The 27997-nt window shown below is 36.9% G+C and overlaps 2 protein-coding genes across 4 annotated transcripts; both read right to left on the bottom strand.

Annotated features, from left to right (window-relative positions):
- lpar3 (lysophosphatidic acid receptor 3) lies at window positions 1-8614 on the bottom strand. Of its 2 annotated transcripts, none has more exons than XM_042007043.1 (3): window positions 6908-8614; window positions 5426-6183; window positions 1-2177 (listed from the first exon to the last, which is right to left on the bottom strand). In XM_042007043.1, exons 2-3 carry the CDS (start codon window positions 6168-6170, stop codon window positions 1885-1887), a joined length of 1038 nt encoding a protein of 345 aa, XP_041862977.1. In that variant the 5' UTR covers window positions 6171-6183; window positions 6908-8614; the 3' UTR covers window positions 1-1884. The 2 variants fall into 2 exon arrangements, with proteins under 2 accessions (XP_041862977.1, XP_041862978.1); XM_042007044.1 differs by having other exon boundaries at window positions 6774-6912.
- A 343-nt stretch (window positions 8615-8957) lies between these two features.
- mcoln2 (mucolipin TRP cation channel 2) lies at window positions 8958-27981 on the bottom strand. Of its 2 annotated transcripts, XM_042007040.1 has the most exons (14): window positions 27821-27981; window positions 27049-27202; window positions 26587-26760; window positions 24511-24667; window positions 24322-24400; window positions 24152-24248; window positions 23974-24073; window positions 23609-23721; window positions 23158-23307; window positions 21346-21447; window positions 20996-21118; window positions 17311-17517; window positions 16370-16503; window positions 8958-9426 (listed from the first exon to the last, which is right to left on the bottom strand). In XM_042007040.1, exons 1-14 carry the CDS (start codon window positions 27862-27864, stop codon window positions 9390-9392), a joined length of 1671 nt encoding a protein of 556 aa, XP_041862974.1. In that variant the 5' UTR covers window positions 27865-27981; the 3' UTR covers window positions 8958-9389. The 2 variants fall into 2 exon arrangements, with proteins under 2 accessions (XP_041862974.1, XP_041862975.1); XM_042007041.1 differs by lacking the exon at window positions 27821-27981 and having other exon boundaries at window positions 24511-24662; window positions 27049-27189.
- Window positions 27982-27997: the final 16 nt, after the last annotated feature.

Below are 27997 nucleotides of genomic sequence, written 5' to 3' on the forward strand. Positions count from 1 at the left end.
CACCAGTCATATTTATTTACATGAATTAAAGTACAAATTGGAAATAATTCAAGCAATGCTGTGTGCAAGATAATATGGGACCGAATCATCTACTTTCCTTTCCTTTCATAAAGAATGGTTTTATATTTTCTTTGCTAAATGAGACAATGAAGAAAGAACAGAAACTCCTCACACTTGGCATTAACAAGTTCTTATCATGGCTGCTACCTGAATACTTGCAGGTATTTCATTCAGTTGGAAATGTTTATTGGCAAAAGACAGTATTTGATTGGACTCATAGTATCAACTGGTTTCCCACCAGTTTCACTAACTATTTATAATGTCCTATGTCATTAGAATGACTGAGTCAAATGACACAAATACTGCTTTCAAACTGGTGGTCTACAAACCGCTATGGGGTATTATAGTACCACAAATCTGTTTTACAGTCAGATGCCTGACTGATATGTTGCTAGAAATGTCATGAATACTAAAAGATTCATATCTTTAAAAAAAGGAAATAAAATAAAAATAAAAAAAAAACAGATGTCAATGTATGAATTTACAAAAATGATCTCTAAAGTTACATAAAGTTATGGGGCGTTAATTATTTTAAAAGTCCAACAGTCCAGAGTGCACAGGAATAAACATGGAAGATCTCATTTCAGTGAACAAACTGGAGCTTAAAACCTTTCCAATCACCACTCTCATAAAGGCTAAAACTCCCAAGATCAATAAAAAAAAATGCTTTGATTATGTAAGGTCCTTTACAGCATAACAGACATAAATACTGTACATGTGATGAGAAGTCACTGAAAGTCTGTCAATGATTTATCAAAGGTATAATCAGAGCAGTCTGTAGGGATTTGTGTTGGTGTCTGTGTGGGAAGGGAGTTGTCCTCGTGCCCTCTATGGTTCCTGCAGGCACACAATGTGTGCTGAACATCCAGCAAGAATCCAGTGTTGCAACATACTTTTACAGCCCTTCTACGGTCAGATACAGTCATAGCTGTTTCATCACTTTAGCAACTGTTACTCAAACAGGTAAATAAGAGAAGCAAAAGAAAAAGTTACATTAAGTTTGTGTCCACAAGGTGCTGTAAGGGGGAGTTTCTGTTTGAATAGGTGAAGTAAATGTTGAGAGAACTGACAAAATGTAAATGGTGGCGACAATGTTGTCAAGCTGAGCATGAAAAACATTCAAGTAGAGCTTACAGTACAGCAGTTTACAGTATTTTATACATTGTATTCTAAAAAAAAAGTACTGCCCCTGCCAATGCAAAAACTAAAAAAAGAAATATTAAATTTACTTATTGACTAGATTTTCCACAGCAATATTTTTCTGTCAAAAGCTGCATTAACAGTAAACATACCAGATAATTCCAACAAATATACACAAAATGTATATTTATATTGTACACTAACTTTTGCAGGGATAAAAGGACTAGTATACAGCTGAGTACCTAATAATGACTTCTTTCAGTCGTGATGCACAGTATCAGCCAAATTTAAATGACCCAAAAGAATGCGAAAAGGAAGAAAAAATATGTATATCAGGATGAAAATGCAACAGGAATCTTCCATTACACAAAAGTGAGAGTCACATGTCCAACTATTTTAAAATTCCACAATAACACATCTTTCCGTGCATTAGACGAATCAGTGGCACACGAAGAAGAAATCTAACAGCAACTTCAGCACAGCATTGCGGCTGGTCTGCAGCATTTCTCTAAGAAAATTCTTCTGATTTGAAGACACAGAAGACAGCTGCAGCTGAAATGAGAGGCCATTCTTTCATGTCAACTCCAAGCTGTACCTTCATAAAATAAATCCACTCAGAGGTGACCAAGGTTCTGCAAAATATTTCATTAGCTCCTGTTTCTTTAGTTTTCTATAATCATCGCTTTACATTTCCTCGGATGGACTGTTGCTGGTATCCTGCCCCGAGTTCAGAGGCCTGGCGTTGGCCCGCGTCGACCGCTGCCTACGAGTACCATTGCCAATGCAGCGCATGAGGTTCTTGAAAGTTGTCCACATTTCTTCATCCTTGTAGGAGTAGATACAGGGGTTCATGACAGAGTTGAGTACAGCCAAGAGCAGCAGCCAAGGTTTAAATTTCATGACATTACAGCTTTCGCAGCCAAGGCCATCCATTAGTAGGACCAACAGCCCAGGGGTCCAGCAAATCACAAATGCTCCTACAGGAAGAAAGAAAGAGAAACATCATTCAGGTTGTTTTCAAAAAGTACCTCTTTGTGCATGTAAGTTAGATTCAAACAATCTCTTGAGGGTTTCATAATTAGAATTGCAAAAAAGAAACAACTTAGGGAGAAACAGGGAGAGGGCTCAAGAGAGATATTAGACTTAGCTTATTGTAGCATGCTAACACGATTACTACAACCATATTAAGAAAACATGTGGCAGAGAAACCGCTTAAAAGGTAGGAGGTCAGAAAATGATAGGGTTTGATAGGGTTAATATTAATTCAGTTACATTTTACAATACTCTTGACATGCTGCTTTTGCAGTGTTATTTCCATGGAGCAGCAGACACATCTGTCAGATGCCTGACTGATATGTTGCAAATACTAAAAGATTATTATTATAGTGTTATTTCTACGGAGTACAGAGGAATACTAATACATTCTGAAGCATGTGTGTAGGCTTTGGGAAACTTGTTTTCAGTTTGTGATGATCTTCCAGGAAACTTTGATGGCAATTTACTGTTAAGGCAGTGTGATATAGCATGCATTAACAGTATTTTTTGCAACAAATTTGTCCTTACAGTGTTTGCTAATGGTTTAATAAACAGTCTTTTTTAACCTTTAACTGTGTGTGTGTGCTATGTGTTTGCTCAATAATAAGGTAGGTAGGTCATGTGGTTACTGAAGGATCCAATTAACCATCTTCAAACATGTTTGGGCCCAAGCTGCCAAAGGATTTTCAAGTCTAAAAGAAGCTGCAAGCAGCAACTTGCCTGCACTACCATCACCTCTATAGCTTCACTCCTAAAATCCTGCAGAACAAACATGCCCTGTTCAACAGCTTCCCCTTCTTTGTCTCTGGATACGAAGAATTGTTGAGCTCAGTTATTATACTTTTCACAGTACTTAGGCCAGAAAAGAAAAAAAAAAAAAAAGTTGCCCCATTTTAACAGTGGGGTTATATTTACATGAGCAGGCTTCTTCCACTGTACGTCTTTTGTGTTTGATGTCCAAAATAATGTTCACTGAATTGTAATTCACTGATTTATTTAAATAGGCTTTCACTTAGAGATTTAACAGCCATTTCACTAGTTTAAATGATGACATTCTTCTTCTTCTTTAACCTCTGATCAAGGAAAATGGTTTTATAGGTGCATATTTCAAACACAGGTTCCTTATTATTTAAAAAAAAATCATAAAATGAGGCAAAGTCTAAAACTGGTGAGATTCATTTAATGGTGCAATTCACAAGCCCCAACACTTTGAGGTAGTAAAAGATTGACTCTAAAGTAGATTGTAAGTCTGCATGATTTTACTAAACAAGAACAAATAAGACACAGTAGAAATTTAAGCATGAGGGTGTAAGAGAAGACATTTCCCTCTACATGAAAGACATGTGAACTATTGAATTATTTCAATACAAAGTAAAACATAACTGCTATTTTTAGTTTTTACCCCACCTCAGGAATATATGTCTTTTACGTCATTTTATTCTGGAAATGAACGCATGTCTGGTTTACATGTATTGGAACTGGTTTATCCAGTTGCAGCTTCTATGTGTGCTGACGATTTTATGGCTAGGACAAAAGTTCTTTTCTTTTTTTTTTCCTAGTAATCGGCCAGTCCCCTAGACCTTCTGACAACATTTGAGACCTTTTCTTTTTTTACATATAGCTGGCATATTTGTAAGAGTGCCTCAGGTACTTTAACTTTGTACCCATGCTTGTACATGATTCCTTCTCAAATTAGAAACCCACTTTTTGCTATAAAGAAAATATTTCAAGCTGACTACAAAGAAATGATACTTGTGTGCCAAAATATGCACAACCTAAGGACGGCTGCATCTGAAAGCAACAAAGTTCTACAATGTGGTTTTTCCTTTTTGGTGTGGAGAGGTGGGGACGTTCACTGAAGGCCAGTGTGGTGGATGGTGCGCCACACAAAGCTGTGCCGCAATGTCCTTTCAGTGAGAGATAATTACACAGCAGTTTGGAATAAAGTGTGTACAAAGGCAAACAGCTCCTATGTACATCCAATACAGCATGGAGCCATGTGGACAGATGAGCCCAGTGCCAACAAATTACTGATCGTTTTAGTGGGGTGACAATAAGTATTTGATGCATGTTTTTTTTCAGATGACTGTATGACTGAAAACCCATACCTGTATATAGTCTCATCTTCCTGAAAATGTTTCAATCTGACCCAGCATCCTTAATACACACTTACTATGCACTTAAACTCAAAACATAATATGCTTTTTACAGTCTCTTAATGAAGAATACATGCCTAATGTCATATTGTCCCCTGCATAATGGAAAAAAACAGGGAGGGGAATGATTTCAATCCTGAATTGTTATTGTACGGCATCCTGTTGCAAGGTCTAAACAAAGGCAACCTACTCCCCCCGGGTATCTGGATGTCATATTTGGTCCCTTTCACACAAAAGGCCTGCTACAGTGCTATGAAGGAGACCTCCTGATTGTGCTTCCTGAGCTCATTCCCGACTGAAACAAAGAGCAGAGGTATTATACCACTCCGGTGTCTGTTTCCAGACAGTATGCCGGCATATTCAGAGGTGTGGCATGTCACAGTCTGTTTGTTGTGTGATGTGTCTTACCACGCAAGCTCAAACTTTCACAAACTCTTTAACACTGGCTCCGTGTCTGACTATCTGAACTGCCAGATTTAAGGTGCAATAACAAAGTCATTCATTTCTTCTCTGCAGTCAACACACAGAACAGGATGGTATAATAAATTTCTAAGAGGAGCTATGTGAGGAAGAGGCTATAGTAAACACGTTACTGTAAAATACATAAATAACTTTTTCAAAGGGCGACTAAATAAATCCATGTTCATTATTTAAAGCTTAAAAAAATAACATTAAATTGACAAAAACTTTATATTCAGTTAATGATTTAAGTTTGTCTGAACCATACTAATTTTTTCGCTTCCTATACGTGAGGATAAACTCCTCTGTACCTTGTTTTTTATTCATTCAACTCTTCAGCTTTTGTTTAAGACTCCCTAAGAGTTACTGATGATCAAAACACACTACTGAAAGCATGCTTGTGTTCTTCAGTTGGTGGTTTTCATGTCAGGAAAAGTTAGACTTATAAACATGCTCAGCAGAAAAGAAAACCTTGATGAAAGAAAGAAATGTGCAGAGCAGTCTTCTGTACTCTGACTCACTAATGCATCATCAGTTCTGCTGTGCAGATAAACATCTTTATAAGCAGCACTTACCAAGCACAACCATGACTGTCTTAATGAGCTTGATCGGAGTCCTCTTGCGGTTGATGGAGCCACTGGTGTGGGGCATGAGTATTGCCGTCTTCCTCTTGACGTAGATGTAGATCCTCATGTAGATTGCCACCATGACAAGGAACACCACCAGGTTAGAGACTGACCAGAAGATCAAGTAACTCTTGCTAAAGATAGGAGCTAGCTTGGAGCAGTCATCAAGGTTACAGATACAGTTCCAGCCTAGACTAGGCACGGCCCCCATGAAGATAGAGATGGCCCACACCAGAAAAATCAGCAGGGTCACCCTTCTTTTTGTCAGGTTGCTATGGACTTTCCAGTTCATCACAGAGATGTAGCGCTCCAGCGCTATAACAAGAAGATTAGCCAGTGAGGCTGAGAGGCTGATGTCCAAAATACCTTGGCGGATGAAGTATTCTCTGACCGTAAGTTTCGGTGACACATCGCCCGTGTTAAACATTAGGTACACGTATGCTATGCCTGCGAGGAAGTCCGAGGAAGCAAGGTTGGCAAGGAGATAGTAAAAAGGATAATGAAACCTCTTATTGGTGATGACAGCAGCTATGACCATAGCATTGGAGACCAGGATGAAGATGCAGAAGAGAGAGCCAACCACCCGGACCAGGATGAGCTGAGTATGGTCCCATTGATGACCACCACCACCGCTTTTGTTATAAAAGAAGGCCATGGACTCATTATAGTGACAGCTGTTGCTCTGCTGGGCCATTTTACAGGCAAGTCTGTGAAATGAGAATGCCAAAACAGAACGTACTTTAAATATACAAGACCATCTTCCATCTAACATCATCCACAAATTTGTAAGATAATTATTTTCCAGTGAGTATGCATTCAAAATAAAAGGATCTAACATTTAGACTCCAATATCATTTTTTTTTTTACATTGAATTAATTTCTTGTTAATCAAAACATATTGATAAAATATGGCATAAAAATTCATATTTGAGGAATTCAGTCTTCAGGTTGAATTAGATTAAAAAAAAAACTGCTGAAAAGATTAGAGATCAGCGCACATCGTGCCAATTTTCTTCAAGGCCAAATAACTTTCAAACTTAGAAGATATTTGAAGGACACCTGCCAAAACTCAATTACAAAAAACAAAGTGTTTTAAATCAAACTAAAATCACAGTGGCACAGTTTGGCAAGATTGTTACAGCACAAAAATTAACGCTAGTGAGTGGGAAAACTATTATCTCAGCCTGCATAACTATGTACAAACATTTCTCTTCCTTAACAATTCAAACGTGCTCGAAGACTAGTTTCTATGGCTTCTTTTGTTCTGCAGCTTTACTACAACTTAAACTTGGCTTACCGACGCCAGATGAGAGAAACTTCAGAAACAGACGGAGACAAACTGCATATCACAGAAAACTCGCGGAGGTAAAGTGTCTTTTTTGAGTGGAATTAACAAAACTGAAAAGCCACGATTAAGCCAGGTGAGATTACCTGTGGGGGGGAAAGGGCTTTTCCTGGTGCGCTAGTGAACTAAAAATTGCGAAATCCTCCGTGCCGGGTCAGGAACCATGTCAGCATGATGAGTAGGAGCTGTGGAGAGAGGGAGTGACAGAGAGCAGAGTACTAGACTGAAGGCGGAGAGGAGCAGTTTCACTTCACGAATCAGCGCGTTGACGCAGAGGGCGTGAACCAACCACACAGCTGAATTCCTCTGGTTGGCCGCGCGAGCTCAGGTACTGATCAAAGTTTTATTAATTTTGCACTTGTTTTTTCTTCATTCAAAGGCGTTTTTACAAAGATCGTGGTTCTCATTTCCTCCATCCCATTTCCCAAACCACCTCACCTGGTGAAATCAGTGTTGTGCTCGTCTATCGATAATGAGCAAACAGGGAGTCAGAGCTAGAAAAAGAGCCCGCTAATCCACTTATTTTTAATTATGTTTTCATTTCTGTTCCTCTTACTTGATTTTTATTTTTTTTTTTTTACTTTGTTTTAAATCCCATCTCAACTCCTCTGACTTCTGAACAACAAAAATAAAGTAGCTTAGTAAAAACTTTAGTTGCAATACAAACCTTGAACAGCTATACAAAGAAACAACCTCAATTCATAAGATATCGGGAAACCTTAAAAATTTAAATAACTGACTGCAATGATTGTCTTTACAACAGAACATAATCAAATGTTGAAGAGAAATTTTACAAATTCATGAAAAAAAGGAATTCTAGAATATGGTAGAAGCAACGCATCTAAAAAAAACATTAAAAGTTGGGTAAAAAGAGCTTACAGAGGCAGAGTCAGACATAAAGCTGGGTGGATTTTCAACTATCTGCAAAACTAAAATTAAAAAAAGAGAGAAAAGAAAAAAGAAATCAAATGTATCTACAAATTTTGAAGCAAGTTCAGGATAATGTTCAACGTAAAATCCAGACTTCCATTAGTGCCAATGGAATAGTTTGCACCTCTGGAAAGACACCAAGGTGAATACAGGTTTTATATCAACACATGCTCCCATCCAAACTTTTTCCAGGGAAGGCTTTGCAAACCTCTCCAGTTTATACAGCATCCATATGTGGGCTTGTAATACAATGTACAACACTAACATTTTTTTTACATTTTGAGCACTGTATGTCATTTGTCTACAAATGTGCTTGAACCAATGTCCAATGCAGAACTTTGTAAATGAGCATTTTTCTGCATTTGCACTTCAACTCAAGTAAAACCAAAAAAGCAAAAAATAAATAAATAAAATGTAATGAGCCTGTTCACACTGCAGACCAACAGATTCATCATCTACCTGAGTCCCCTGCTGAAATTGCATGTCTGTTCATATGGAAATCCTCCGTCTCTTTAATGCGGTGCTCACTCTGACTTTCAACAAATAAGCCTGTTTAGTTTGAAACAGTCCTTGCATATGGACTATTGTCATTGGGTCCCGTTGTGCTGAAAATTATTAGTCCAGTTTATTGATCCAAACTAAACACTGACTTGTTAAAAGGATCTCAGTTACTAACCAGCTCCTGTTATTAAAATGATTCAATTTACTGTGGCTTCTATTCTGCCGAAAGGTCTGTTTTTAAAGAAAGTATTATTAATATACCAGCAAGATTACCGCATGGAAAGAAATATTTAGAGGCAATTTATGGCCTGTTCTCATAAATGGATGTGATAGAACCACCTCCCCCTTAGGCAATGAATTAGTCAGGAGATGTTTTGGATAGCACAAAGGACAACAGGGAGATTAACCTTAACAGTAAACTAGATTAAATGAATTTTTCTTTAATTTTATCTACTTGAAAACTGGTAGTCCTTCGCATTGTAAGAAGTTCAGCACTCGTTTGTCTTATCTGAACTTGCTGAAAGATTTAATGATGATGCTGACTAATTTTATTCTGACATCATTATTCGAAACTCACCCTTTGCAATTCAGAGAAAACTTTGAAGCATGTAACTGTACAAGACTTATGTCAAGTTTCCATAGCTACTACTCAGCTACTGTGTTCTACTGGTCATGTGAATAAATAAAATTGAACAAATTAGACAATATGTTTCATTGCAATCTTTACTACAACACTTGACAAATAAATTACATCTAGCACTATATTATGCTTATCACCAATTTGTGCAACATTCAGATTCAGAAAACCCCGAACCTAGTTCTTTTGCATTGAAATGCACCTGCAGACCTTAAAAAGGCCCAATAAACATTTGATTAGTATCATGAAATCGCAGTGGACACAGCAAAACTTTTTTTTTCTTTGTCAGAGTTCAAACTTTGAAGCACATGGTCTAGTTTTATGGTCAGATGAGGGAACCTGATTGGATATTTCATGTTACACTTCACCAAATCTCACTAATGTAACACTATTTTCCAGGACTTTGCAGTGGAAGCCTTTGATCTATGAGTCTGTATAAGTGAAGTCCTCTTCCCAGCATCCTTCTCCCTGAAACAGCTCATCTGGAGGCGGGAGAGCTATCAGCTGATCAGTATGACATCATCATTTGCTGGAACTCTGCAACATGAAAAAGACTGTGTGTGAGCAATGCCAAAAACAAACTTGCATATTTCACACATGAAATCAGTAGAATTATTTGTGAGATTGAGGGACATCTCCATTTACCTTCTGTCATGGGATACATCTCAGTGCTATTAGCAGTTAAGATGTCAATATAAAAAAAAATCCACCCAAGTGCTCTTACATAAGCCTGTGTGAGCATTGCTGTCTTACAGAGTTATGTTTCACAAATGTGTGTTAGTCCCAACTGTAACCAATATCTACAACAGGGTTTAAGCATGTTAATGCATTAGCAAACCACAGGTTACATGAAACAGATTAATTGAAATGAGCATTTTACAACACTGGAAATGTGAGCAAAAAACCGACAGCAGATTAATTTAAATCCATTACAAGCCATCACATTTAATCAGCTAAGCTCAAAGCTGTGCTGACCAACTGCTGCCAATTGTTATACACACTGAGCAAAGACGAGAGTTAATTTATTTTATATTATTGCAGGAGAAAATAAATTAACACAAAACATTACCAGTAGGGTAAGCAGGTGTAACAAAGTGCAATATGAAATTAGCTTAATTCTGTGATTACTGCCCTATTCATTAAGAAGAGGAATGTTTTTCCTCTAAGGTCTATCAATGATATCTTTAAAAAAAAAAAAACATAGCATATTGGCAAATATTTGAACCACACCTTAAACAGACACGACTTCTAAGATTTTTCATAAACAACCTCTAGTTGCATTGCACTTGTTACAAAAGGATATCAATTCAAGTCAGAAGCTACTCGTTCCAACTTGTGGGTTTTATTCTAAACTCTTGCTAAAATATTCATTGTGATTGTTGGAATAATCCCCTGCATGGATCATTAATCAGTTTTTAGGAGTCATACTAGCCCAAGCTTGTCTCTTTCTTCTTGGAAATTACACCGTCATGCACTTACAACACTAACACATACACAATCAAAGGGATACAGAACAGTTTAAATTTCTAGTCCTTGTCTGTACAAATTCTGAGAATCAACAAAGAGAAAAACAGAAAAGCAGCTTGGACAAAAATGTCACAGTAAAATACAACACGAGAGCCAAAAAACTCAGAGGGGAAGCTTTGAATATAGTATAACCATATGATGTGATCTTTTCCTGGATAACCTCAGGAATGTTTACCAGGTCCATACACCAGCTTCAATGTCAATAAACTGAACTGATACTGAGATATAATCTCACCTCCTGTTTGTCAGCTTTGACTCTGAATTTTGGTTGGCTGTTATGGACACATCATTTAAGGAGTTAAAATTTGACATTTGTGGTATTTTATCTGAAGAACTGAATACATCACAGTCTGCCTCAAACTTTACTTTGACTTTATGTCCCAAATGGATAAACACATGCACCTTCCTGCACACTGGAGGCTCTGGAGCACATAAGGAGGCAGAGACATGAGCTCTGCCTCTTTGACATGAAATATTATCAGTGGACTGCAGACTGAAGAGGCCTGAAGTATGAAAATGAAGAAACATTAGGGTTTCCAAATTAGGGCAGTGTTTCTCAAACACTTTCTTCTGTTTCACTCAGTAGAAATTCTGCTCATTATGGAAAACTTTGAAACATTAGTTGATCTTAGACATCTGCTTAAAGCAGATGTATTGATATCGTAGTTGTGAGCATCTCATTTCTCATTGACCAACTCTCAGACTCTCGCTTCCACAAAGTGGTGAATTTTAAGGATTTGAATGCACGTCGCAGGGAGGAAGTTACAAAGCAAAACTGAGCTTTCAACCCAACAATCACGGTGTGCAACTTCACATCCTCTTTCACAAATAATATTCTTGAAAAATAAACAAGAAATTAATACAAAAAAAATTATACTGTATGTTTATAAAACAACTCAAGATTCAATTTAATTCATAATCAATTAAAATTTATTAATGCATAATTTCTTAATAAGAGCAATTAAAAGAGCAACAACCACACTCATATTTATTTAAAATTACTTTAAATCAGTATGTAAAGAGCTACACAGATTTTCACCAACTGTAAGATTTGCTTTTTGGTTTTGAGTTGGGAAATCCCTTCATACCCAGTTCTTGCCATTTACAAATGCTGTGATACTGCTTTTAGCCGTTTCACTCCAAACCACTGAAACATCTGTCTAGACAATGTGAAAGCAGCTGCAAACACGAACATTTAAATATTTAGTCCGGCTTTTATATGCATGTTAAAAAACAAAAAAAGAATTATCAGAATGATTAGATTTTAATTTCCTTTAATGAACAATACATTATTGATAATTACTTAATTATATTAGCATTGTACCGTTTAAATTTAATAAATCTTTGGGATAATATCCTCAGGAACATTTACCTTTTATTGCTTTAATAATTTGTGCATCTTTTAAAATCTAAACAGCTCATAAATGTCTTATTATTTAATTAACTTCTTAAGCTTCTTGTGTGGTCGCCACCATCTTAAATTACCTATATTTTCAAGTAAATCAGATTAAAGTGATTTAAAATGTTCTGAATGAAGCTTTATTGATTGATCAGATTGTTGGGCCAGTATGATTTCATTTGACAAAAGGTAATTTTCCACATACCAAATAACTTTAATTTTTAAATCTAAACATGCAGTGACTATTGTCTTTCATCTAAAAATGATGGCAAAGAGGTTAATTGTTTATAGATAAAACTTCAACTATATATGCAGATCTAATTTTTGCCAGGCCATCAAGATAAAAGGCGGCAATTGTCTGCAATTAAACAGTGTGTGCAACTTGACAAGAGACCTAATGACAGAACTTGGACAAATCTAAAAAGCCACTAGCAGTTTTCTGTTAATTGCCACCACAAAACGCATATTTAGTTGCATTACATAATGGCTCTGTAACTAAAACTACACTCACTTGAACAATTAAGCATCCAGAGCAGGAAACCCCGGATGGTCCAATAATAGGAAACAGCTTTCAGACATGCAGGAAAGACTCCAGAGTTGGAGTGTTAATGTCTGGTGAAACAATAATGATGCAGGAGACCTGAAAGCGGAAACAGCTGCAATATTCAGAACAAAGCACAGAAAATTCCTATAGCTACTTAAGAATTCAGCTCTCCTCTTCTAATGATTAACTTTTTACAGTGTTTTTTTTATTTTGTGACTAAAAACTGTTGAAACCTATTCAAATGACTAAAGCATTTGCCTCTTCTGGAGTAAAAAACATAGTTTTAAACTCAGTCACAAAAACAAATATATATACACTATATATAAATATATATATATATTTTTTTTCTTTTCTTTTTTCTTTTTGTTGCTATTTTTGGTCTGCCTGTTTTGTTGTTTCTTTAATGTAAAGATGTATGTAGAACTTTAAACTCTTTCAAAGCACAGACATTTTTTCAGGACCGCAGTTGAGTTCAGAAATGAATGTATCAATAGTACGTAGTATGTATCAATAGATATAGCACCATAAAAGCCAACCAAAACAACAAAACATATTTATTACTAACAGTACCTTGCACAAATTACACACAGATTAAAGGTGACCAAGCATTTTTTTTATATTACTTAATCAAGTTTTGGCTTTCAGGAGAAAAGATATTGGCACTGAAACAACACAACAGAAATTATTTATATACCTCCAGGCAACGTTTGCTATTTTACAGTTATTTATGTTACCGTTTACCCACTATCCTAACTAAACCAACTCCAACTCAGTTAATATTTGGCACCAACATGCGTCAAAAAGATCTTCTTGGCATCATTTCAAGCATAGAGGACCATTATTTTAGTTGTTTTCAGATAAACAACTTTGTGATTTGGTAATCTTATTGATCAAAGGTTTGACAGGAATGGTAAAATGGTAATTGGTCTGTATTTATATAGCACTTTTACTGTACCTGGAATAATACCCAAAGCTTTTTACATTATACATCACATTCACATATTCACACACACATTCACACACTGATGGCAGAAGCTGTCATGCAAGGTGCTAACCACGACCCAACAGGAGCAATTTGGCTTTCAGTGTCTTGCTCCAGGGACACCTAGACATGAGCTCAAAAGGCCAAGGATCGAACCGACAACCCTCAGGCTACAAGACAACGACTCTACCCACAGCCACGCCGCCTCCCAGGAAGTGGCATCATCACAATTTCCAGGTCAAAATAAAGATCCATTAGCAACATACAAGTAATAGCAATCTTTTTTTTTTAAACAAAAATGTGATAATCATGTTATTATTGATCACTCATGGTGGATTTACTATATAGTGTCTAAATAAATCCCACATTTTGTAACTGGATTGTAAACCTTCTGGATGGGATGTAAATACCTGAAAATCTTCTGTAGACCACCTAAAGATTAATGAGGTAGTGCACCCAAAAATGTGTTTTTTGAGCTGTAAACAACACAGAATTACTTAATTGTGATGAAAACTACATATACTGTTGTTAAAATTTGTATTTTTTATTTTTTTTTTGTTTATTTTAATAACGGGATTTTGTGGGTAAAAAATGACTCATACCGCCCTCTACATGGCAAAACCAGGTTATGTTTTTCGTGACATAGAGCTGTATCACCAGAGAAATTTTTAAAAACCCCACAGTACCTTCCCTCTAGATGCAAACAGACGGGTCCTCGCCTTAGAAAACGGCATAGAAAACCAAGGCAACCAATGCATATAAAGGGATGTGAGCTTATATGGTGTAGATTTGCTAGTTTCAGACTTCTATTCTTTCACAGTTTCTGATGAAATATTCCTGCAATGGGATGGATTTGTGGTTTGAGGGACGTAAAAGTAACAACAGACGGACAGCAGCTCAAATTGTAGCAGCAACGTACAGCGGCAGTTCCTACAGCTGCCACAACCTGCCGCGAGTCTCCACAGCTTTCCAGAGTCTGCTGGAGCTGCTGACAGGTCAGCCTAACAGCTCAGATTGATACGGTTCAGGACCACCTTGTTCATGTGTAGCTGAGGAGATTCATAAGGGGAAAAGTCTTACACCACAATAACCGCTCTGTGGTGTAGGTGCTTTATGAATCTCGCTTTCCATCTTGCCAGTGAGCTGAGCTGCTGTCTGTCAATCATTTCTGCCTGAGTATTCACGACCCACCCACTCTCCACTCGCTGATCATCCCACACCTCCCACGCCAACCCTTGCAGTTTCAGGTATTTTTCAAATTTGACAGTGGGTGGAGTTACACAAAAAGTAGCAGGTGTAATTACACTTTACCCCACAGAGTTACACAGTACTGTTCCTAAGAAAATGTTGACAATATAACTGGTAACGTTCAGGGGTGCTGGTGATCTAGCAAAGTTTAAAGTGTTAAAAAGTTATTATGAAAGAAAGGAAATTACTCATAGTAATTCTACTAAACAAAACCAAACACTAGGGAGACACCAAATGTACCACACGACACATCACAGAAGAGACGATGAGTTCAACTTCAAACTCCCAACAATAATCTTGTCTATCCACAGTACTGTAACAAAACATTATGGCTCATTATGAATCCCAGCATCGAGAATCACTTGTTTATGTCTAAGGCAATGAAGCAAATGGAGAGTGGTGGGTAGAGGGGAGAGGCTGTGGTGACAGTGGAAGGAAGGGGGGGGGGGGGGGGGGGGTTCTTCCCAGCATTCAGTCTTAGTTTCTCTGTAATCAGTCCATCACTGGGTGTGTCTGCATAGCTCCCACCACTAATTTCATTGCTCTCAGACCAAGCAAGACTGAGCCAAACCTCAGCGTGGAGGAAACCTTGTAGCCTGCTGATGATAGGGATTTGCTCATAGAAAAGGAATGCAAAGAAAAGAGAAACTTAAAGAAAACTAGGTCTTGTTGTAGCAACAAGGTATAAGCTATGAAAAATAAAGTCCAATTTACATTCATTTTAATTATTTAAATTATTTATTTAGTTCACTGCAAAATATAAAGAAGTGAACTAATTCATATCCTCTGATCAAGAAGGTTCGGTTTTTCTGCTGCATGGTGACATGTAACTAATTAAAGAGACATAAAATAATACTATAATCAAAAGGTAAAACAAGTTTTAAAACTTAAAAAAAAGTAGAATAATTTTCATGAAGTATGCATTTTACCCCCAGACCTCAAACTGAGCAGTTGGTTTTAAACTGTTAAACTGGGTCGCTTGCCTGAGAAGACAAACTCCAACAGTACGAGATAATCCAGTCCTTATGAAATTCAGTTCAATCTTATGCATGTCTGACACTACATATTATTCTTATGCAAATAGACAAAATGTAGTTAAATTAATTTTTAAATTAAGGTTTTTAAGATTTTATGGTTTGTGTGTCTTATGACTCTTGCACCACATTAATTTCTCATTTATTTTTTTTCTGATTTTTCTTTTACTATTTTATTGCATCTTTATACTGAGTTCAGTATTTAATAGGTACATGAGCAACAATTAAAATAATTTGCTTAATGAAAAAAAAAGTAAAAGCGTTAACTTTTTTGTGTCAAAACAAATGCTGTCTTGAATTTCAGCACAGCTTATGTGGAACTGTGGGCAGTGCTGACCAGTTAGGGTCTTTCTAGCAAAACAAATGTGTGTAAAGATGTTGATGATGCAAGTAGACCTGGTAAAGGGTTTGGCAACACATCAACCTTGTAGTATCTGCTCAAATCAAATAAAACCTCAACTTGGTACAGATGAATAAATTAATAAACATCACCAGACACTGTCTACAGAAGAGAACCTTAAAAAGTGAGTGAAGTACAGCGAATGTAGTTCAGTGTGGGGGGAAAAAAAGGTATTAGTGTCATGAAATCTTAAATCAAATAAATGTCACTAGCTGTCAAATCTCAGCTTTAGACTACAATATTATATTACATTTATGTTTGTGGAGAGCACCTCCTAAATGTGAAGTTGTTTTAGGCAAGGTGTTTGAATAAGAATATTGAGGAAGCATTATAACATCAGTCATACCGTCGGCAGCAGCAGACCACAGAGTGTTTCAGCTCCATTTCTGTCAGGCAATTCTCCTCTAAAATGGGGAAATCCCTCTGGTCTCGGAGGAACTTCTGCAGGTCCGTCAGCGGGAACCCATCCCTCTGATATTTCTGTTAGCAGGGACAGATAAAGTTACACAGCTTCATATTTCAGGTGAGATTTGAGACAAAAGCAAAATTACAAGTGAAGAATACGTGTAAAATCTGAACAAACAGCTAATCATATTACAATTACAATATAGTTTGCAAATTATAAACAAATAGTTTTAATTATGGTGCTATTAACAAAGAATGCAGGGCACTTCTGCTGCTGTGTATGCTGGTTAGATTAAGTTTAGTATTTGCAATGTTGATATTGTGCATGTTGATATTTCAAAAAGATAAAATGTTGATTGAAGTTCTAGTTTTGTACTGCATTAGCTGATCTGTAGCATAAGCTCCCAGCTAATACACTTGCTTAAGGCATTAAACAGATACTTTCAGTAATTATAAACAATTGAACTGAAGCTCTAGTAAAAAAAAAAAAAATACTCAAGCCAGCCACTTATTTAATCAAAGGCCAGACTATTTGCACATGTTCTTTTCTGTTATTTACCCCTTTGTCAGCCTCTGTTTCAGTCTTACTTTTGTTCTTGAATAATTTTTCTGTTTCTCTGTAAGAGACAGTTTGCCTCTTCTGTGGACCAGATCTTCTTTTTGACTTTATGTCCATGACATGGTTGATTTTACATAATCAAAAACAAAGAAATCACTCCATTGTAACTGGTGCACCTCTTTGCAGGGTGATTGTCATTACGTCCATATGACTCAAGACAAGATTCTGTATAAATGTTTTTTTTAATCCTAACATGTGTCGTAGCACGAACACGAAGAAGTGCAACAGCTTTCACCTCACATGCTTCACTAGCACAGAGTTACCTTGATAGTCTCATAGGAATCAGTGATGAGGGCGATGAAGAGTGATAACACCATGTAGATGAAGAGGGAGATGAAGGAGTAGAGGTAAGCTCTACTGAAGAGCCACACCAAAGTGTTTTTGTCCTTCAGCTGAGCAAAGGTGGTGAACATGTCATCGCCGTTCAACAAAGAGAACAGACACTCTGCCACTCGACTCAGGCCCTCAAACTATAGGAAAGCAAAGAGGGGGGGAGAACAATGCAATAAACTGTTAGCATTGTTAATGTCCTCGTACCCTTAACTGTTTAATCCCCACCACCTGACAATTCAATCTTCGTCATGGGGCCATAATGTTATGGTTCATTGCTGTACAGTTTAACCGGAAAAAAAAAAAAAAATTGCACATGGCCAAACTTTACAATACACATCTGTGAGGTCATTTTCTTTACCTAATAAACATCTTTGACTGTAGATTAAACAGAATACAGTTTTTCATAAGGTATGGGTGACTTTGAGAAGAATCCAGGAGACTGACAGCTGACAAGAGTGGGAGTGAAAAAAAAACTAAACAAAGGAAAACAAGGAAGCAAATGACTTTCAGGGAAAGTCTGATATCCAGCCACATACATTAAGAAAAAATGTTCCACCAAAGTGTGATAGCATCTAAAAACAGCATCCCTCTGTGGCGCTATGGATCCAGGGCACAGCACTTGAAGACGTGTGGAAAGGCAAGTCATAGGACATCCTCTGTTTATTCTTTCAGTAAATACACAAAGGATCCTGGAAGGGTACTAAAGGGGACTGTCCCAGCCACCACAGTGTAAATATTATTTGATTACTGCTCTGAGCAAATTGTGGAACAGAAACCTATTTCACCTCAACCAAACCTTCAACGAATGTGATACTGATGTTATACATTTCATTTCCTTTTCATGTTGGCTTTAAATGTTGAAAATACCTGTTTAGTGAATACAAAAACTGTTTCAGGTGTTTGTATTAAAACTATAAATAAGTCTGTTTTATCCTCTGTCATTCAAACAGATTCATGGCTGAGAAAAAAAAAAGGCTTGGAAATATTTGTTTTAAAAGCTCAAAATACAGATTTCTAATAAATTTGGATTTAAAAGCCCAGATCCTTAGTTTTAATTTCAGACAAAAGCTAAAGAGGTGAAGTTATATGGCAGGGTTGCCCAAGTCCAGTCATCAAGATCTACTATCCTGCAACTTTTAGATGCAACCCTTCCCCAACACACCTGAATCAAATAAATGGCCAGACTTTCAGGCATCTGTAGAGCTGAATGACATGTGGATGACGGAATTGAGCCATTTGATTCAGGTGTATTGGAGAAGAGTTGCATCTAAAAGTTCCAGGACAGTAGATCAAAGACTGGGTTGTTATATGGCATAAATCAGTCCAGACAGTTGGACTTTTAGAAAAGATTTAAAAGTATGAATAGACTAAGTCATAAAGACAGATATTGGAGGAGAGAAAGAGAACTCTCGAAAAGCTCTAGACCAGGGGTGGCACACCTGACTTAAACTAATGAGTCATTGTGCAGATCCTTATAGGCTGTTGGATCCATTTAATTTGAGTCAGGTGTGTTGGTGCAGGGATGCATGGAAAACTTGCAGGATTGTGGCTCTTGAGGACTGACGTTGGCCACCCCTGCTCTAGACTCTGTCTTAGACATATGAGCAGATGGTGTCAACAGCTGGTAAGGAGAAAATGATCTGAGAGTGCAGGAAGTAATGTATGGGTGGAAGAGTTCAGAAAAGGTGGGAGAACATGAAGTCATTGGCGTTGTTTAAGGATAGGAGTGATTTGTGACATTTAGGATGATGTGATGACTATAAACACAGGTTAGTTGTGAATGTTTAAAGATGGCACACTTCAACTGTCAAATTTCAATCACTGACAAACAAGAGAAAAAGAGAAGATTCTGCACATTAAACAGCTGCAGGAAAATAAACTAAAACTCTTTCGGTTGATGACCAGTATGATAAAGATTGTATCATTGTCCAAATATTTTCAGACCTGTCTGTATTTACACCAGTAACACTGCATCAGTTTGAGATCATCAACAAATTTATCATAAGATTGAGATAAGCTGACGTGAAGCAGCTGCTCTCCATCCTCCTCCATCTCACGTCTACTTCTGCAGAAGATGACTTGTTTCACTTCCGCATGGTCTTGGTCTTCTGTAAATAATTTATCTTAACAAGCAAAAACAGCTAAACAAATGTCTCATGTTTCCTGGTGACATTCGTTATCCAAGCATCTCCCAATTAAAGTCACCATCTGTTCAGAAGTGGTCTAATCTTTTGATTACATTAAAAAAAGAGAATAAATAAAAAAGAAAAAAAAACTTTATGTTCTCAAAGTGGCCAAACATTAACAATGCTGCTTTGTTTCTCACTTTCTTTTTGTTTAAATCTGCTGGCTATTACCCATTGTTGCCTGAGCAGAATTTACTTTTATGTGTGATCATTAATGGATGTAAATTTGAACCAATTTTGTTGCTCAAAAGAAAGAAACAACAGAAATATGATGTTGTAGTTTTCTGCTAATCTTAGAGAAAATAGCTGTAAAATCTTCCTGGTTCGAGCCATTCCCCATTTCTCCTTGGTAATTTCCTTAATCTGTAGTCTGTAAATATATAATTTAGTCACTTATAAATGAACAGAGAGCAGAAGTCACTGAAGCCAATAGAAACACACTGACACCTAGTGGTTACACTAGTTACTTACAGCTTCTTACTGAAAACTCAGTGACCTCGTATTGCACCCAACAAAAGATTTTTTTCCCTTCTAATTTCCTCAGTTTGAAGCAAAAAATGCTGAAACAGCAAATTAAGAGCAACTGTTGGAGAACACCCTGATGAGTAGCAGGTTTCTGTTTCCTCTACAGTAAGCAAAGTTATGAAGAAAGTAAATGATCACATGAACATCTGGATCCCAGTAACTGGAAACACAATACAAACACATAAACGCCCTATCTTAAACAATAAGAAAAGCTTCTGTTAAACAAATAAGGCAAATATAAGCAGGTAGTTGCTCAGAGAATTGCAGGATCATGACTTAAGATAACAAAATGGTAATAATAATAAGGTAATAATAAGGTAGTAATTTTATGACTACTAGCAAGCATGTAATCATAAAACAGTTACACATATCTTAATGAACATTTCCATGCTGCACAAATTAATAAGATGGCTTGCATTTCCTGGTAGACAAAGGAAAACTGACAGCTCAACAGTTTTCCTAAAGTAATGAGTGTTGAGATGTTGGGTGGACATTAACCAGTTTTTTTTTTTTTTTTCTCAGACTGGGTTCTACCTAAATTACATTAGTTACCAAGCAGTTAAACAACATCTACAAGTTAAGAAATGTTTGTAATATGACCTTCTTAAATAATTATATATATATATATATATATATATATATATATATATATATATATATATATATATATATATAAAGACTATGCAATCAGGCTCAAGTACATTTTTATTCAAGCTGATACTTTTGTTATTAGCAGATCTGCATGAAAAAGTCAGATTAGTCACTCAAAAAGTTTTGACAGTTCCTCATTCTGCAAATTTCCTCACATTTCTCACAGCAACAATCAGAGCAAAGGTCTAAATGAGAATTAATGTAACTCCCAGGTTTCCACTGCCTCTGCCCTTTTTAAACCCATTACACTTACCTTCTCATGGTACGGCCCCAGTACGATCCAGCCGCAGAATGTATAACCGAGGTAGATCATGCCAGCACAGCAGCAGAAACGCAGGACTTTGGGGAAAGCTGCTTTCATTGTTAAAATCAAGACCTAAAACAGAAGTGCACAGACATTAGGTCTTTTTTTAAATCTAGGAATATCATAGCTCAATTCTTCTGATTTCTCTTATGGATATTAATGGTTTTACTTCACCAATCTCTTTGAGATTCACTTAGCAAACTTAAGCTATAAATCCACAATCTATAAAACATCTTATGATAGCTCAAGTATCTATGCAAAGGCCCATGCAGCCAAAAAACCAAAAGAGTCAGACTCACATTGTATTTCTGGAAGTATCCCAGATACCTGATCACGCCGACCCACACCATTAACGTAGACGTGCCCAGGAAGATACTGCACACATCATAACTTGTCAGACTCTACAGAAGATATGGACAAAATAAGAGGACTCAGATGGCAGCAGCATCAGGAAATTAAAACCTCACTCAAGTAAAACTTGTTCTGACAAAAACTAAAACATTCTTAGTGTGATTTTATTTTCTGTGGCATCAATTGCAACCAACTCTACGGATTTCAGACTTTCTGCTTAAACAGGCACGCAGCTGGAAACTGCTGTGTGTACGAAATAAGTGCAGTAACTTATTAAGACATGTCTAAACATATATAGAAATACCCTATAAACCCGCTTGACCAGCTTATTTCTTGAGAAGTTTTTAGGAATAATTCTTAAAAGACTTTTAAAAACTCTTCTTTTGATGTTAGCCGCCTATTGAATAATGAAAGCCAAAAATATTTTATTATACTTTTTAAATATATTTTCTTTAAAGTTCTTGTGCAATTTTCTCCCCATTTGTTCTTGACAGCAGCCTACCGTAACCCATTTCTGATGTGGCTTCAGTGAGCATGAGATTGATCAACTAAGGGGTCAGAAAAACTCAGATCCTCATTAAAGTGTTCCAACAGAAATCACTGTTAGAGCCTGCTCCTCTGCCGTACACTGTTTTTCTAGACCTACACTTCTTTTGTCCAGTTTGCTCCATTTTTTAAAGGACACATTGCATAACGTGTTGAGATGAGCCATGTTTTTAGCCTGCAGCTCTTTAAAAATCATGTTGTTTGTGTCCCTTCCCGTCCAAACTGTTCCCTTTGGCATTTTTTCATAAATGCAACAAAAAAAATGGAAACAAATTTTTGGTCTTTGTTATAGGCTACTATCAATTATAAAATATACTATTAAAATTGCTACTTTGACAAGTTGTCTGTTTCACATCTGACCATCTGTATAAAATGCAGCTCTTTCTATAGCTATAAACAGCATCGACACTGAACTTTGGAATGAAATTACTCAAATACTCAAGATTATTTAACAGCTACAACTTACAGCTCATCACACAATTCCTTCATGAATAACTGGAAATCAAGTCAAAAGGTAAAAACATGATCTGCTCCACATTTACATGTACACGTTTCTCCATTAACCTTAATTAGCTACACAGACTTTATTATTACACAAGATGGAGATCTTGTGTCAAGCCTGCATTCTTTCTAAAGCCAGTAGGTGGTGAGGGCTCTAATTACAAAAAAGGGGTCAGATGTCTTTAAAATGAATGGAATAAAATCCCAGATTCAAAAATGACTCATTATCTCATTATTTATGGTCTTCTTACATACATCGTGATGTTTTGTTTTTCAAACTGAGGTGCAAACTAGAGTAAAATAGACAATAAACAAAAGACAATACCCAAGAACAGTGACAAGTCTACAATATTTGAATTTTATGTACAAGCCCTTGAACAAATCCTCTCCCACTCATAAGTTTTGAGAAAAAGATTTAAAACTCAAATATTTAAAACAGCAATGAAGGATTAATGGGTTATTATGGTGGTAAAGGTGGTTCTTATTTAATATGACCAGATCTCCATAACAAGACATAAGACAAAGGTTTTTTTTTTGTTTGTTTTCCTTTTTTTCTGAATTACAAGCTATGATACAAGATATGATTTTTCAGCTCATAAAACATGAAGACCTCGAAACGACCTCGAAGATTTTCTTCTACCATTTTTTTTTTTTCAGAATTGTTAGACATAGGCATACATATGGTATTGAGCCAACTGGACTACCAGGCTTGCCTTTGCTTGTATTTCCATCTTCAGTATGGATCCAATTATGGCCAAGATGTCGCTGACGATGACCAGCACATACCAGCCATTAAGAAACTCCCTCTGGTCATCCTCACACACTTTACGATTGTAGTTCTCATGGAAGAATCGTGAAAATCTCTAAAAAAAAGACATTCATTCAAAATCAATGCCTTGAGAAAAACCTACTACACAGATTTATTTCAGGAAGATTAAATGGCAAATTGTTTCAGTGTCATATGCAGCAGATTGTGTGCAAACCCTTTATAATAGGTTGCAGTATAAAGCGTAGAAATGAGTGGGTTTGAATGAGCTGAGACACTGATCTTGGACAACTTTCTTAAGTAAAAAAAAAAGAGGTTATTTTTGGAAAATTAAAAAATTTGTTTTAAAGCAGAATAAAGAAGGGATTACATGGTGCAGTGCAAGCAAAGCGGCTGACCTGAAGTAACTTGACAGCCAATATGATCGAGCGTGTGCACAATGCCGCTGACGTGATGCAAACCAGAATGACGAAGCCATCAAACACCAGCAGATAGTGAGTGTTCTTCTGAGCTGAAACAGACAAGAAAGTGTGAGAGAGTTTATCTCTTACACAATTCCCTCACACTATCTACTGATACAGGCGTGAAAGAAAACGCCTTCCTAACAGTCAGTAGAAACTAAGTAAAACTTTCAGTTATGAACTGAAAAGATGGGACACTGAAAAATTAAACAGCAATCAAATATTATACCTCTCTTCCTCTTTTTTCCCATTTAATTAATTTTCTCTATTTTTTCCCCGCTTAAAGTCAGACAACATCTTACCTGTTCCAGTTATCTTCCAGCCTCGACATACACTGCTTTCAGAATCTATGTCCAGGAATATTTTCACTTTTCCACTATGACACTTGTTGTCAAATGTGATCTGGAAACAAAAAATTGAAAAATAGTATTGATCAGTTTTAAGCCTCACATGTATTTTTTTAAGGCAGGAAATGTATACCGTAATATAGAAGGAGTAGCAGTCTGGTAACTCTCGCGAACGAACGGTCTGCAGGTTGATTCCCCTCAGCTGGAACGTTATCTTGAGGTCAACAAGCCTTGAAACAAAATAGGACAGGTTACATAAAAAGGCGATTTTAATGAGCAACACACATAGATGTCATTGTATACCTGTAAAAGTCCAGATCAAAAAATGATGCATTCAGGGTTTTCCATTGGCTTGTAGTCTTTGGATCATGTGACATACAGACTGAGAAAATAGAGGGTTTAAAAAAATAGTACTTTTTTTTTTTTTTTTGATCTTCTGTTGCTTTAAAATTAAAAAGAAAAATGATGAGAGAGAAATAAAAATAATCTCACCTGTCTCCAGCTCTGCATCAATGTCAAAGGTTTCATCTGAGGGCTTGACGCTGCCTTTCTTGTAGTACTCTTTACAGATGATGAGAGGCTGCGGCTTGCCATCTTCATCCTCTGCATAACTGATGGGACCCACAGAGAGCTGGCCCAACTGACTGTACTGTAAATATCAGAGGCTTCAGGTAAATGCACATTGTCCCAGGGTTATTTGGATAGTGTAAAGAAGCAGAACAGAGCCATATTACAGGTAAACAAAGAGCATTAGCATTAAAAGATTTGCCATCTTGTGCACAGGACTATCACAGCACCTAAGTTTCAGATAAACATTAATCATCATCTGTGTGCATCTTAATTCCTCAATTAAGACCATGATGTGATGTTTTACAAATAAACTACACACAAAATCCGAATACAAACCAAGAAACATGTTCATGTTATGCCCCCATTAAACTTAGCCGATGACATAAAAGTCAAATGACATATACAAATATGATGTTTACAATAATTCTTAAAGATAAATATATTAAAACATCTCAGCCATACCGTCCTGTAAAGACTATTGTAATTAGAAGGTCACCAAACAGCAGCAATTTTTTTACAAACATATCAGACTTCCCAAACCAACATACATGTTTAAACCTTACAGAGTTAGCTGAATTATTTTTAAAAATTTAAATAATTCTCACATTATGACAAAGGAAACCAGCATATTTTGTTGCAGTGATGTGTATGATTGCAACATTTGTCCAATCATGACGAAGGACAAGAGGTCAGTAAACGCAACAATGGCTGAAGCACCTGGTAATATATTATCCGGGGGTGTCGATTTGGGCCTTGGTATTAACCACTGAGATTCGTCACCTTTATGTACGTTTGCACGCCTCTTACTGCACCCCTTCATCAGGAAACAGGGAGGAATGTAGGCCTGGTCCTCACTAGAAGCAGGGATCATGTAGCTTACATACAATTGTCATGTAAGCTGGCTTTTAGACTAGATCTTTGGAGGTTCTGATACTATCTTTTACATCAGGTTTACTCAATTCTGTTCTATAAGGGCCACAGTCCTGCAGATTTTTCAATCTGTCCCTGCTCCAACAGACCTGACTCAACTTAAATGGATCCAACAGCATATTAAGTTCTGCACAACAGCATGAAGAAATATTTTATCAGATTTAAATAAAATCTGACCAGAGATTCCAGGTGACATGTTTACATGGGTGCTAGATACAGTGATCTGATCAGTTGTATTTACATGATGGACAGATTTAATATGATCGTAATGCTTTTGACATGCTCAATGCCTACTAGTTTGGAGGAAGAAGGGTTTTCTTTTGTTTTTTATTTTGAACCTTTTGACCGTCAAAATGCTCAGTAATCATTAATTTTTTCAGTTTCTAAAAAAAAAAGTATCCTTCACTGGCCTGTTCTGTTTTGCTGCTGCAATTTTTCCAAGATTTACCTTACACTCGTTACATCACGTAACCCCCACGTGGTTCAAGCATGCACAGAAACAACATACACTACAGATACGATAGCAATGAGTGTGCACATGGTTATATTTTTCTGCTGATCCGAGCATGACAAAGTTTAAACCACCCTTCTCAACCGAGGCCGATTGGATCAGCTGACATGTTTACATGATGCATTATATTCCGAGTGGACGTTCGACTGGATTAAAAGGCTCCATGTAAACGTAGCTACTGACTCATTAATTTGAGTCAGCTGGTTGGAGCAGGGAAACATCAAAAACTTCCAGCACTGCAGCCTTCATAGGACTGAATCATGTAGCCTTGTTCTATATGGTTTCAAGTCAGTATTTAAACACAGATGAGTGCATCATGAAAAAAAAAAAACTTTAGTATCCAGGTGCTACTAGATAAGATGGTAGCAATAGTAGCAACTTCTTCCAATACATAATTCTTGAGACACTGCACCTTTAAAGAAAGTAATAAGGGTACTTAATCCTGGTGCTTAGACTCTACACTAAGTTTCATAAAATTTGGTTAAGTTGATTTTGCAAAACTGTGCTGACAGTCAAGCAAAAGGGCAAACGGATTACACTACACTGATTGGACTCGCCTGTTCCAGGACATAAAACAAACTGTCATAGACGGCTTGTTGGGTGTAAACAGCAACACTGTAGTCGTCCTCATCCACACCACTGTAGTCCTTCAGGAAAAGTTTTTTCAGGGCCATAGTGTTTTCCTCTTTATAGGCAACCACCAGCTGATTATTCAGGCCAAACAGGACGAGCTGTGAAGAAACCAGAGGAAATGTAAACACAAATGTAGCCAAATCTGTTTAGGAATGCAAGTGAAAGTTTACAAGCATGTATTTCATTATCTTAAGATAATTTCTTTTGGTTATGTTAGACCTTTGATGTCAGAGTGTGTTCTCAAACTTAAAACAGATGTTGACATTTGATGCAGAGTCATTCCAGTTTACTGCATTTGGATTCATGCCTTGGATAAACTGAAGTTCTGGGAAGTTCCAGCTTGTTTCCAGAGCTTTCCTGTCATACAGTTTGTGCACTGTACATACTTGTGTGGTGATCATGATGATCTTCAGAATCTGGACTCCCATTTTCCATGGTATGTGTCGTCGGGCTCTGTACTTTTCACATGGGCTCATGAAGTAGTACTTCAGGTCATCTCTAAGGCTCTCCTCTTTGATTAGGTCTTGGGTCAGGATAGAGCTGAAGAAAAAAAAAGAGTAACATCTTAAATAAGCAGATTACAAACTGCAACCTGTGTCTATGGCAACTGTTTAGCGCTGCAGACTCTTGAGATTAAAAAGAAAAAAATACACCCATAACAGTTTATATTAGTTTTCAAGCTTTAGTTTCTTTAGCTCATTTTATTTGAAAAGGTTGTAATACACAGTTTTAGGGTGAAAATAGAGAAGTGAAAGTTTTTAAAAGCAGTTATTTTATGACTAATCGTTTTGTTAAGACTGGTGAAGAACTCCATGTACTGAGTACAGTGCCTGCATTCAGGGTGCTGCCTGGGTTCAAGTCCAAGGTTAGCTCAGTGAGTTACTTTCAATATTTTCCCAACACTTTGTCAACAACAGACCCACTGCAAACTACATTTTTATACCTTAAGTTTTATTAAGCATCATGTTTCACATCTTTGTTGCCACCATAATATCAACTAAAGAATTTTATCAAGAAAATGCTTTTTTTTCTTCTTCTTCTTTTAGTTTTGATGGTTGAATACAGGGTGTTTAAGCGGTATGCACGTCTAGGTAACCTCATTTAATATTATTGAAAGTATTTTAAAGTTCAGCACGAGGCTTGAGCAAACCCCCTTACCTAATGGAATTGCTTCTATCCAGATACCGAACCAATAACTCCATGACAAAAACACCATTTAACGAAGTGGAGGTATGACAGGGTCGGCGGACACCTCACGCGGAGACTCTCTTCGGCTGAAGTTTGTGAGTGACCACGCAGCTTCCAGTCAGCCAATGAGGAAGTGAGAGTCGAACG

The sequence above is a fragment of the Melanotaenia boesemani genome, chromosome 14, assembly GCF_017639745.1.
Source record: "Melanotaenia boesemani isolate fMelBoe1 chromosome 14, fMelBoe1.pri, whole genome shotgun sequence".
Taxonomy (NCBI): domain Eukaryota; kingdom Metazoa; phylum Chordata; class Actinopteri; order Atheriniformes; family Melanotaeniidae; genus Melanotaenia; species Melanotaenia boesemani.